Source organism: Spodoptera frugiperda, chromosome 6, assembly GCF_023101765.2.
Source record: "Spodoptera frugiperda isolate SF20-4 chromosome 6, AGI-APGP_CSIRO_Sfru_2.0, whole genome shotgun sequence".
Lineage (NCBI taxonomy): Eukaryota > Metazoa > Arthropoda > Insecta > Lepidoptera > Noctuidae > Spodoptera > Spodoptera frugiperda.
In genome coordinates, this window is record NC_064217.1 from 2,998,977 (window position 1) to 3,011,435 (window position 12,459).

A 12,459-nucleotide genomic window follows, 5' to 3' on the forward strand; every position below is an offset into this window, starting at 1 on the left:
ATGGCTGACATATTGAAATTAATTATTCGAAAACATCTGCACACCGGCGACTTTCGCTGCGATTATGCGATTTTTACTTTTAACATCGTCCTTATAAGGACGAAGTATAAGGACGGAGGAAGCGTGGTGATTAATGTCTAAACAATGTTCCATGTGAGAAGAGGCTTTGGTCAGCAGTAGCCAGTACTAGGCTGATGATGATGATGATGGGCGCTAGTGTTGCAACTCAAGAGTACGAAATTTCACAGTATCAATGTCGATTGATCGGTACCACTAAATACCGCTAAATTAATGGAATATGGATTATCTTTAATTTTATTACTCAGGTTGCCATTGCATTGCAAATAAAAAAAATCGCTCGTATGCATCACACCAGGTACTTAAATAAATCTTAATTACTTCGTTCGCGGTCTGATGCAGTAAGAAACATTACTTTAAATTATGACATGCCGTTTTCAATTTGTACATTCGGTTTAATCAGTGATACATGCGCAACCTTCACGGCGTTTATCTTTGGAGGGTCAAGCAGAGGTTAACTGGAATTATTCATCATAGACGATAGCCTCATTATCATATTGAAATGTTAACTTTTTGAAAACGTTAATTTAGTAATTGGGTCGAATGATTTTTTTATTGCATTGAATCTAGAGTACGTAGGTAATTTTTAAATTTATATTATTTTATGTGAGTTTATGTGCTTTCCACTTTTAAATGTAAGTAGGTATTATGTTATAAAAAAAGCATAGGTATTATGTTATAAGTAATACCATCTGTAAGTTTATTGTAGTGATAAAATCATGTCGTTTCAATAACAAAATAAATCATATGACTATCGTCGCGTCGCGTTGTTGTGTTGTAATGTTACCTAGTTCATATAAAAATGTGACTCAGTCAGTGAATTATATTTTCATATACATTTACCGGTGGTTTTCTGGATATAAAAATGGTATTAAAATCATGTAGGTAGGGGTAATAAGCAATAATTGACACACACACGTGTATGTCAATTTTTACGTAAGTACAAGATAAACAGCTGCAACCTTACACGTAAAAGGTTATAATAATATACACTTGGGAGCAAAGAAACGAAACCACTAGAGCGTATTTTATTTTTCATTTTTAAAAATCCTCTATAATTAAATTAAAAAATATTTGTTTCACAAAAACTACTCTTATTTTAAAGGTAATTAAATTGCCTTTCATACAACATACATTGTCAATTATTAAAATACTTGTATCAGAATGTAATAAACGCTAGTGGCACCCGTTTTTTTGCTTCCACGTGTATAATTATATTACGTAAGTTGGCAAAATAATTAATATGTAGCAGAAGAAGACTAAACTTAAAATAAAACTCACACATGTTTTACGACCATTTGTAATTCAATAAAAACTTATTTAATAAACATTTGGTGGTAAGATATAATTGAGTATGATTCGAAAATATTTGAAAGGGTCTCCTTTGTATAAAAATATGGCACATAAGACTTATCAATTCAGAATATTTCTTTACTCACACTTCATTAGTTTATAAGCTGAGCTTAGGAAACTAAACCTAAACATAGAAACAATTAAGTCTAAACTAAGTTGTTATCAACATCACACTCGACCGTAGGACAGCAATCTGGGTACGGTTTACTTAAATCTTTCTCAGTCACGTGGCATTTGGGATCATCAGTCGCGACTATGCCGCATCTGAAAGAACAATTACACCTCTATTTACAATCAGCCTCTAGTAATTTAAGCAGTATGAAAAGAGACTGGAATTCTTGTATGCATTTCTGGATGAGGTTACCGGAGGCTCTAATCATCCGTAATCCCTATATCATCAATACCCAATTTTCCAGTATCGAAAAGGCTGATAATGTTATTGCGACGTCGATTGCTTACCATCAGGTATTCCATATATTATCTATTACTACTTTACTCATTTGCCGTCATAGGATGGCAAATATAATTGTATAATATGGGTTTAAAGCAAATTATTTGGGGGCCTTGTCTGTAAAAAATGCACTAACCAACCGTTCTGTATTAGATTTTTCACATTGGTAACGGTTTAATTAACTAAAGGTAGGTCGTAAGTTTGAGAATCACTGGTATAGAGTATAAGACAATAAAAAAATATAGCATGTTTTTGACTATCAAATGACTTTTAAAATGCACAAAAGACTGCAAGCCACAAATAAAATTAATTATGTTTATAAGATAGACATTAATGTATTATATAATATATATAGGTATGGATTACTTACGTTGCATAGTTTATCATCGTTGAGCCACAGATAAGACAATTAAAAAAAATATTTAAAAAAAAGCTTTTGACTATCATATATATTTGACTTTTAAAATCAACAAGAGGCTGCAAGCCACAAATGAAATTAAATATAGTTATAAGATAGACATTAATGTATTATAATATATGGGTATGGATTACTTACGTTGCATAGTTTATCATCGTTGAGCCACAGGAGATACGGGTACATGCACCGGGAGCTGAGATCGTCGTGCCAAAAGGAATAACATCATTTATTTGTTTGATGTAACAACCTTCTTTGTGAGCTGTAAAAAATATATACAAATATATGCACTGTATTTTTCTTAAATAATTTCTGTCAATCAGTTTTTATCTTTTTATTTTTAACAATAAGTCAAAATTAAACACCAGTTTATGAGGCATTTTTTCTGAAATACAAATACAACTAGTGTAGGGCACTAGGATTTTCTCCTGACCTACAAGTTCTCATACATATGACTCTTAGACCTAAAACAACAATTTGTAGATCACACAAAGGGTTGCACCTCAATGCAATCGAACCTGCTAAACGTTACACAGCTGCCGGTTGCCCAGCTACCACGCCAACTGTGCAGCTTTACTTGAGATACAAATTGAAACAATAGCATATCAACGTAGTTAAGAAAATTATGTAATCCAATTTACGGTTATTCATTGATAACATAATAATGAAAAAAAACAAAATCAACTCACCCAGTTCTGAAGGTTTCTCAGGAAGCTTGGCCCTCGATGTCGCTGCACTAACGGTCCCAACAATCAAAGCAACAATAAAAATCTTCGACACCATTTTATAATCCAACAATAGCAACTAATATTAAAATACTCGATAAAGAACTTTAAGGTTGTTAAATTAAAATATATTTTTAAATGTTCCGAATATCACACCGCAATTTAAGTGCAGTTTCAAACTGTCCAAAGATCTGAATGGCGACCTGACAACCGTGGTCTTGTTTTTGTTCCAAAACAAAACAACTGATAAGGATAACACACACTTGCGATTTGGCTGTGTGAGTACGATACTAAAACATGCGTTAATTTTCATCTAGTGCCTAGTCTATTGAAATGTTACAATTTAAGGACCGAGTATGACATTTTTTAGAAGACACAATTGAAGGTTCAACAGACGCTTAACCTCAAGCTTGTGGGGTCACCAGCCTTGTAACCAGCCGTTATCTTCTGTTACCAATACCCTTAGTACGAGTTTGCTTTACGTTTAAAGTAATTCAAACGAGAGCGCGTTCGGCTCTCTGGTTAGCCAGCTTGAATAAAGCAACCAATCAGAGCGCTGAACGCGAATATTGACACGGTAAGTGCGGAACAGGGTCTATAACACCTCGTCTATCTCACGCTTGTAGTGCGGCGAGGAAAAACATAGACTTCTCTGTCGTGCGCAGGCTGACATTTCTATTTGGATTAGGATTAGGCGGTAGGGCTTAATAGACCTCGTACCGCCACAATGACTGGTTTAGGATAGAGTTCAATACGTCTCGTACCGCAGTTAATGGAAAGTATAGCAAAAACAGTGTCGCAGGGAACGTGTTAAGTGGTGGAGCTTGCTCTGGCACGAATGGGCCGGCTCGACCGGAGTGATACCACGGTCTCACATAAAACTGACGTGTAACAACGCTTGCGTTGTTTCATTGTGTGGGTGAGGTTACCGGAGGCCCAATTACCCCCCTTTCCAATCCCAAATTCGCCAACTACCCTTAAATTCCTAACCCTCAAAAGACCGGTAACGCACTTGTAACGCCTCTGGTGTTTTGGGTGTTAATGGACGGCGACGATTGCTTACCATCAGGTGATCCGTCTGCTCGTTTACCAGTTTATGTCATAAAAATAGAAGATTCAAAATAAAACTCAAGCAAATTTTATATTAATTTCTAATTCAATAAAAAACAAATTAAATTAACAATTTGGTGGCAAGATAGCTTCTAGAGTTTAAAAACTCTTTGAAAAGGAACTCCATCTATTCGTCACAGTGCAATTCACTGCACTCTGCACTCTAGATATCTCCCTGTTAAAATCATGGCGTTTTATAAAAATAAATTAATGTACTATCACTTCTTAAAAAAATATTTTCTCTGCATCATCAAACGCTTAACCTAAATCTCTAACATCAAATATATTATCATTCTTCATAATTAAAATATGGCACTCAACAATTTTATCAATTCACAATTTTCCTTTATTCACCCTTTACAAACTGGTAACGCCAAGATTCTAACACGGTTGGAAACTAAACCTAAACTTATAAACGATAAAGTCTAAAATAAATTGTTGTCGATATCACACTTGACGTCTGGACAGCAATGTGGGTAGGGTTTACTTAAGTCTTCATCAGTCACATGGCAGTTGGGATCGTCAGTCGAGACTACACCGCATCTGTAAAGAAACAAAATGATTATTAGAAGTAATTTGAAAGAGACCATAGTTCCAAAGACGTCATGTGACGTTTTAAATCAATGTATGGTCGTTTCAAAACCAGACGGAAATTAAAATACTACCATATTATAACTCAAAGACTAAATTGGATAGTTTTAATGGCTCCCAACACAGCAATTCAAAATAATGTGACCAGTAACCTATAATACATATACAACGTGTAACAAAAAGGGGGTATACATATCAAGTGCACAGCTTCTAGATAACATAACAAACGATACGAGAAGGGATTTTTAAACTCATGTTTTCATGGTACCAAGTTATGAATTTTTTAAATCGCGCTGCCGCGTGATTCAAAATTAGGTAGACAGGTACTAAGCAATCAGATTGACAGAAGAAATGTTTCGTAATACTAGCGAGAGATGCCTGTAGTGTTGTGACATGTTTGTATGATTTAAAATCAAGAAACATGCGATACCAAGTATTTCGTATAAAAATTTTTTTAATCGTATTTTAAGCTGAAACTTTGTGTAGAGATTCTATTCAACTTGTATTCATCACGGCTTCTTGATGTATATGGGTATTTTGTTACACGTTGTATACATAATAGGTTTTATTTGAGCCGGCCAATCAGAGCGCCGAACGTGCTGTCGTTTCGATCACTTTAAACGTAAAGCAAACTCATACTAAGTGTACTGATTATTATGGATGTCTAAAAGTATGTTTATCTGTCCTTCTTAGATTCTTTCACATATATTATATCTGTGGAGGCTTATCATTAGCAACTTAATTATATATTTTTGTTACCTATTCTGTTATTAGTCTGTAAGCCTTCTTAAAATGAGTAAAATAAAATAAAATAAATGTAGTAATAGAATGAAGTGTAGTAAAGTTTGAATGACTTACGATGCATAGTCCATCACTCTTCCACAAGAAATGCTGTAACATACGCCAATAGGAGAGACTGTCTCACCAAAAGGAATAACGTCATTGATTTCTTCAACGTAACAACCGTTTTTGTGAGCTGGAATAAATAAAAAAACACATCAGACATCATGTTTGTTAAATGAAAGTAAACCCTAAAAGTTTGAGCTTAAAGTTAACATTTCTTTAAACTTCGAAGCCAGATAGCTTATTAATATTCGTCTTTTAACTCATAGCCTAAACGACTGCACCGGCTAATGCCTAGCTGATTGGTTGAATGACTGAATGTTTTATTGAGATCTTTCCGTGGAGATTGAAGAGACTGTCATAGAACTGAATTCCTACTATAATAGTAGGTTTACCTATACTTACCATTGGTAATGTCTATCTAAACCTACCATTACATATAATCTTTAGTTATAATCTATTAGAACTGGGCTCCAAAGGAATGCTAATTACTATCATACATAAACTGCTACCAGAATTGTTAAATGATGCCATTGATTAAACAAGAAAAAAATAACTGCTTATATAGCTAGTAGGTTGAGACATAACTTTTAAAGTAGCCAAAATAAAGAACACTTATAAACATCATAAGTATACTATACGCAAAGAACGACAAACATCTATAAAACTGTATAACTATATTGCAATTGCATTGTTAGATTACATTTATAATTAGTAACACTACTGAAGCATAACCACTTGCATACAAAATTGAACTTTATTCTCAAATACTTTAAGACTTCATTTGTGTTTATAAGATCCTAGTATCCTTCATAGGGTTATGAATAATCATAGATTAACACAACTTCCTCACATTTGGGTCTCATCAAAGTAATGAAATTTCAAGCTCAAACAATAACAGATATTAAGTAAACACTACAAGATTAGCAAAGATTAAAGAATGTTTCTGACACAATAAAATGCAAAGTCAACTCACCAAGTGCTTCAGGTTTCCTAGGAGGCATGCCGATCCATGTAGCAGCACTAGCGGTCCCCACAATCAAGGCAATAATGACAATTTTCGACACCATTTTATAGTCCAACAGTAGCAACTATGATCAAAATACTCCACTCAAATGGAACTTTGAAGTTGTTAGAATTAAAAATGAGGTATTTTTTAAATATTATTAACTTCACGTGTTTTGCAAGAGTATCGCACCGCTATTTAAGTGTTGTTTCAAGCTGTCCGAGAATCCGAATGGCTACCCGCCGGCCGTGATCTTGTTTTTGTTCCAAAACAACTGATTACACACTTGCGACTTCTTATGTATCACGCAATTTTGTCGTTTTGTCTTCGAGATAGCCATAGTAACCTATTTACCCATGTAATCTAACTGATAAAGGTATTTCTAATCATGTCAATGAAACGATCTATTTCGTCTTCTGAAAACTTTTTTACAGTAACTACTGGAAAATATTTAATTTTAATTTCGTTTAATATTTTTTAGTAACGATACGTATATTGAATATTTTACATGTTCATTCAAGATTTACAAACCTATATTACACGCTAAGAAACAACATCAAATGTAAAGGACGGAACTTATAAAACTGCAAAAAAACACAACTTATAAGCGAAAAAAAAAAAATAACATTAAGAGGATCAGAGGCTGTAAGCGACAAAAAGGAATTTATTTAAAAAAATCTCAGTCGTAATGTTTGTAGACAGCCTTACGAAGGTCGCGAGCGCTATCGGAATGCTTACTTGGGATTTACACGTGATTCATCATTTTAAATGTAAACAAACTTTTTTATTTCCCAAAAATATTATCATAGATCCGTGAAGTATTTTTACTAAAAGGAGACGCTATTATCTACTTATTTTTTTTAACTCTTTCGCGGAGACGTAATTTTTTGTTGTTTTTATTGACCATGTATTACCACATTCTTGGTAGTGACCTCTACGTCAACATTTTAAGCTTGACATCATGACATAACATTCTGCGAAAGTGTGCGCGAATTCTCAGTCAGAAATTGGAAAGGTGTATTGGAATTTCTTTGGGTTATTCCTAGCAATATCTTAGGTGTAAAAGTGAGTCAAGTTAGCAATTTTTTTTAATGATTTTATGCAAATTGTGAAGTCATTTGTCATTTTCGCTTGCGGTGTCGCGTCGCAATGTTTGAGAATGTGTGTAATAGAATGAAGTGTGATTGCAAGCCACAGTAGTTTCTTAGGTAACGCCATTTAAAGGTGACGATGATATGACAAACAACAAATACTTCAAAGAACTTGTTCATTCAAATACGACACTCTGACGTATATAACACCGTTTTCCAACCAGAACCAGGCATTTTAAACACCTACACAGCACAGGTTCCTTTATTATGGAAAAAAGACAACTTTAACGATCTGTGACATCAAGAAACACTAGAAAAATAAATGCTTATAAGTGCCATACTTTGCGTTAATGATCATACAAATTCAAAATCGAAGACAAAATTGTCACAAATCTGGTTTGAAGGATGTTAAGGTCGGGTTAAACTATGCAATAAATGCTCTTGTACCGTCACGTCTTTTGTACCTTAAGGGGTCAGCAAAGATGCGCATTACAGCACGTAATACCACTGTACAATGTACACCCCCTTTTCACCATTTGTGTTATACGTCAGGTCTAACTCGCGCACTCAGAGTCATTTAATGGTTACTTAACCCATCCCTTAGCAATTGTTTTCCATACAAAATCGTTACTAAGGAATAGTTTAAGTAATCATTAAATGACTCTGAGTGTGGCAGTTAGAATTGTTTCTTGAGATTAGGTATGGGGTGAGGATAGGCGCATTGGTGATTAAGAGATTGTGGATGGACGGAAGATTTAATTTGGGAGACACTTTTGCCCATTAATCATCACCATTATTTGCCAATAAGTACCTATCACCATGCTACAGAAGGCAGTTTATTTTATCAACATGTACAGTAGTACGAAAGTACACGTTAATGAAACAGTTCAACGGAACAAGTACATAAAGTACCCTAAAGATAATATTATCTTATGCTTACAGATTCTATGTACTAACTTACTTCCGTATCGATTTAAAAAGAAAAAAAAAAACAAATATTTCTCTGATATCTGGCTTAATCCGCTTTAAAAATATGTTTATGTCATTGATAAAGTATATGTTTATACGAAAAATTATAAATCGCGGTATAGAAGGTTATTCTGACTCGTAAACGGAGGTCATGAGGTCAGCTGGCGCCGAAGCTAAGTTGGACATCATTTTGATTATGTGTTATCAACCTTTATTGCTTAGGTGATAAGGTTTAAAATTGAGTACTATTATGTGTAGTTTTTATTGGTCACGTGTTGCACTTTGGGGACTGATCTAATAGGAATAGGATGTCTTATATTATGATAATAAAATGAAGAATGTTTGCAGAAAAATTTACAATGTCTGAAAATTATACAAAAAATAATTGCCTTAAATTATGAAATTGATAATGTTTAATTTCTTATTTGATATTATTTCTAAAAAAGAGAAATATCATTATAAGTTATTTTTATGGAATAAGCTAGTAAACTAATAAATAGAATACTTGATGGTAAGCAATCGCTGCCGCCCATGGACACTTGAGACACCAGAGGCGTTACAAGTGCCTTTTGGGGGTTAGGAATTTAAGGGTCGTTGGGGAATAGGAGATTGGGAAGGGAGAACTACAAAAAACAGGACTAAATAACTTGAAAATCTCTAATTCTATCTAGTAATTTCCCAAAAATAAATATATTTTCCGTAAAGTAAAAAAAAAAAATTACAATTTCAACTATTTCATAATTACATACAATATTATACCACATAGTAACTAATTCAAATATAGACAAAAAACGACAAAAAGACACACATATTACGAATATCTCACAAACTTTTATCCACTTAAAATTCTCAGACATTTACGATTATAAGTCTCGTTAAAATGTATCGATATTGGCTTTATTGTGCCAATAAATGTTCTATCTCCGTTTATAATCCGAAACTATGAAAAAAAAACTTCACTAATATAAATAATTGGCAATAAATCAACGCAAAATTCACTGACGAAGCTAGTTTTTTTATTATCTAATGATCGTATCGTAAATATCTTTGATGCTCTTAAAGACGATCAGCTAAATATGGCAGACCACCATGATTTATCACCTTAATGTACTGGCATTCCAAAGAAACTAGTTTCCGTAAACCACGACCTTGCTACAAGTTGACAAGAACATGCAACTATCCAATTAAATTGATCGAAAGCAATTTTTCGACCATCAATTTTAGGTACGGGTCGCGGGGTTTTTGTAGTTTCTCTTATACATATATAGATTATTAGAGATGTAATGTGTCCTTTTTGTTTTGGTATTTGGTGTGGTACTTGGTAAAATTGGTGGCAAAATCCAGGTATAATTCATACGAGACTGCACGGTTGGCGTGCTGGCTGGACAACTGGCTGCCGTGCAACGTATACTATTCCCGCACGGAGCAAATGTTTCGGGTCTAATTGTCATGCGCATGTAAACTTGTATGTTTGGAAACGCACACACGATACAGGAGAAAATACTGGTGTGGGCAATGTTTTTTTAAATAGTTCCTAATAGTTTGTAAGAAGAGCTTATAATGTCTCCTTCAGTTCAATAATCCAAAAGGAAAATAATTCAGTTATTACACTTAACGCAAAAAATCATACGCAGTTAAAATGTTTTTTTTTTCTAGATATTTCGGAAAAATATGCAAGCGTTTGGTAAATTCTACAAACACCACATAAGCGACATTCTAAACTATTATGTTACCATGGTTTTTATAACTATAGTCTACTACTTAACCAATTTTATTTTTACTTCAGCATTTTTTTGCTGGGTTAGTAGCAAGCATAAATATGTTTTGAAATGGACTTAAAAAAAGATGAGAGAGATGAGATGAAAAAATATATTCTCTTCTGGCTTAAATTGCATAATATTTGAATGACGATAAATACGATATCCATATTTTTCGAGATCGTATTTTAATGCATGTTGCCAAAAAATAAATTTAACACAGCAATTGATTTTCTAAACATAATCAAGAGTGAACCAGGATGTTATCCTGCACAGCTGACGAAATTCAATTAATGCAAAATAATTCTTGACACTGTTAAAATTAACATTATATTATTATTTAAGAATACCTAATTTAAATACAGATGTGTAATTTTAATGCTACCAATTAATAAATCTTATCTAGGAATGCAATCAAAACCTAATGAGCAACTTTACATAAATAACAAAACACTGTCGCGACACACTGATATTATTTAATTTAACTAGATAATAATTTATAAATTTCTGTTTTAAAATTTAAAATATATGACATTTATTATAAGTTTCACAACTTTATATTGTATTGAGATGAGAAAACCAACCTCCCGCTGTTTTATAATGTAATAATTGTCAATCATTATGCTAATAATTTGAATATTATTAAAATAATTATTGATAAATCTATAGGTAAAACAAAAAACTTCATCTTAAGATCCAATAGAATACTTTTTGTATCCATTTCTGTTATGCAACTTCTTTTTTCGAAAACAAAAAATATTTTTAAGCTAGCTAGAGATCAAGAGACGTTATAATTTATAATGTGTAGCAATAATCATTTATTTCTACGCTAGACTAATTGAATGCTTTTAAATGTTACAAAATTATAGCATACTGTCAGATGTGACATTTATTTCAAAGTGATTTTTCGAATAAATAAATTAAATATCAAGTTTGAGTTATTAATATTTATTAATTTATTATTAATTTACGTACCTAAGTAGCAGTTTTTACAAGTATTTTTGTTTTAGGACTGATCAAAATGACAGGTGATATATTGGACTAATTAAATTAAATGAATAATACAAAAAATAAATAGATTATTACGAATGAATCGTCACTGGTGCGACTGCTTAGTTTTTTTTTTGTTCAAACATAGTGTTCTGCACCTCAAAGCACGGAGTTTAGAATTTTATTGTGCCCTGTATGTATATTCATCATCATCAGTCGAAAGACCTCCAGTGCTAAAAGAAGGTCTCTTCCTAAATCCTAAACGTCGAAAGACAACTCACCACTTGCATTGGCTAAAAAGATAAATGGTAAAAAATAGATGTAACACTTACCATGTTACTAGGCACAGTTTTGTCAAATGTATGATCCCTTAATCGACTCCACAGACATATTATTACATCTATGGTCGACTCCTACGACAACCGCGAAAAGAGCAATTATGGTGAGCCACATATTCTAATCTGTAGTGTTTTTAATTAAACGTTCTTAACTTATCACCTTAACTATCACTAGTAGCAGTCGAGTTCTTCGTCAAACAGTTACGTGAGTAAGCTGATAACATAATAATTAACTTATCACCTTGTTGAAATACAACATAATTCGCTCTTTTCTTTATCTATAAGCAAGTCTTTCGTAGTAATGTTTCTTTACACCAGGATGTGTAGAATTTAGCACCTAACCATATAAGTATACCTACATAGGATACAAATAAAAAGTACCTAAGCATTAGGTACCTACGTAGTTTTTATTCACAACTGTCAGTAACGAAATTAATTTTGTGAAGATGACTGGTAGTTTTTCTTGTAATTGTAAACAAATAAACGTTTTTTTGTTTCGTGCATACCCGGAGCTCCGGCTCGAATAGCAGGAAAAGGAACGTGGTGGTTTTTAGTCAGTAAGAGTCTTACACTCTCTCTCGCCTCACGCAAGGTGGCAGAAGTCATGGGATGATATTCACCGCTCAAAAAAAAATGTACATAAGATTGTACAGAGATACGCTCAAGAAGAAACGTAAATATGTACAAGAAATAGAACGATGAGTGGTCAGATTTCTCATATCATAGGGCAAAAATGATGTGC

General features: G+C 33.1%; 2 protein-coding genes across 2 annotated transcripts; both read right to left on the reverse strand.

Annotated features, from left to right (window-relative positions):
* Positions 1-1,362: 1,362 nt before the first annotated feature.
* LOC118267931 (uncharacterized) lies at positions 1,363-3,225 on the reverse strand. Its single transcript, XM_050694083.1, has 3 exons — positions 2,987-3,225; positions 2,439-2,559; positions 1,363-1,695 (listed from the first exon to the last, which is right to left on the reverse strand). Exons 1-3 carry the CDS (start codon positions 3,078-3,080, stop codon positions 1,578-1,580), a joined length of 333 nt encoding a protein of 110 aa, XP_050550040.1. The 5' UTR covers positions 3,081-3,225; the 3' UTR covers positions 1,363-1,577.
* A 932-nt stretch (positions 3,226-4,157) lies between these two features.
* LOC118267933 (uncharacterized) lies at positions 4,158-6,820 on the reverse strand. Its single transcript, XM_035582192.2, has 3 exons — positions 6,543-6,820; positions 5,582-5,699; positions 4,158-4,675 (listed from the first exon to the last, which is right to left on the reverse strand). Exons 1-3 carry the CDS (start codon positions 6,634-6,636, stop codon positions 4,558-4,560), a joined length of 330 nt encoding a protein of 109 aa, XP_035438085.1. The 5' UTR covers positions 6,637-6,820; the 3' UTR covers positions 4,158-4,557.
* Positions 6,821-12,459: the final 5,639 nt, after the last annotated feature.

Bases quoted from the DNA above. Each gene is read 5' to 3' on its own strand.
- LOC118267931 (XM_050694083.1), bottom strand. From the start codon at position 3,080: ATGGTGTCGAAGATTTTTATTGTTGCTTTGATTGTTGGGACCGTTAGT. The intron at 2,560-2,986 runs GTGAGTTGATTT...TATTTTTTACAG, and splicing joins TGAGAAACCTTCAGAACTGG to CTCACAAAGAAGGTTGTTAC. The intron at 1,696-2,438 runs GTAAGTAATCCA...TTGTTCTTTCAG, and splicing joins ACGATGATAAACTATGCAAC to ATGCGGCATAGTCGCGACTG.
- LOC118267933 (XM_035582192.2), bottom strand. From the start codon at position 6,636: ATGGTGTCGAAAATTGTCATTATTGCCTTGATTGTGGGGACCGCTAGT. The intron at 5,700-6,542 runs GTGAGTTGACTT...TATTTATTCCAG, and splicing joins TAGGAAACCTGAAGCACTTG to CTCACAAAAACGGTTGTTAC. The intron at 4,676-5,581 runs GTAAGTCATTCA...GTTTCTTTACAG, and splicing joins AGAGTGATGGACTATGCATC to ATGCGGTGTAGTCTCGACTG.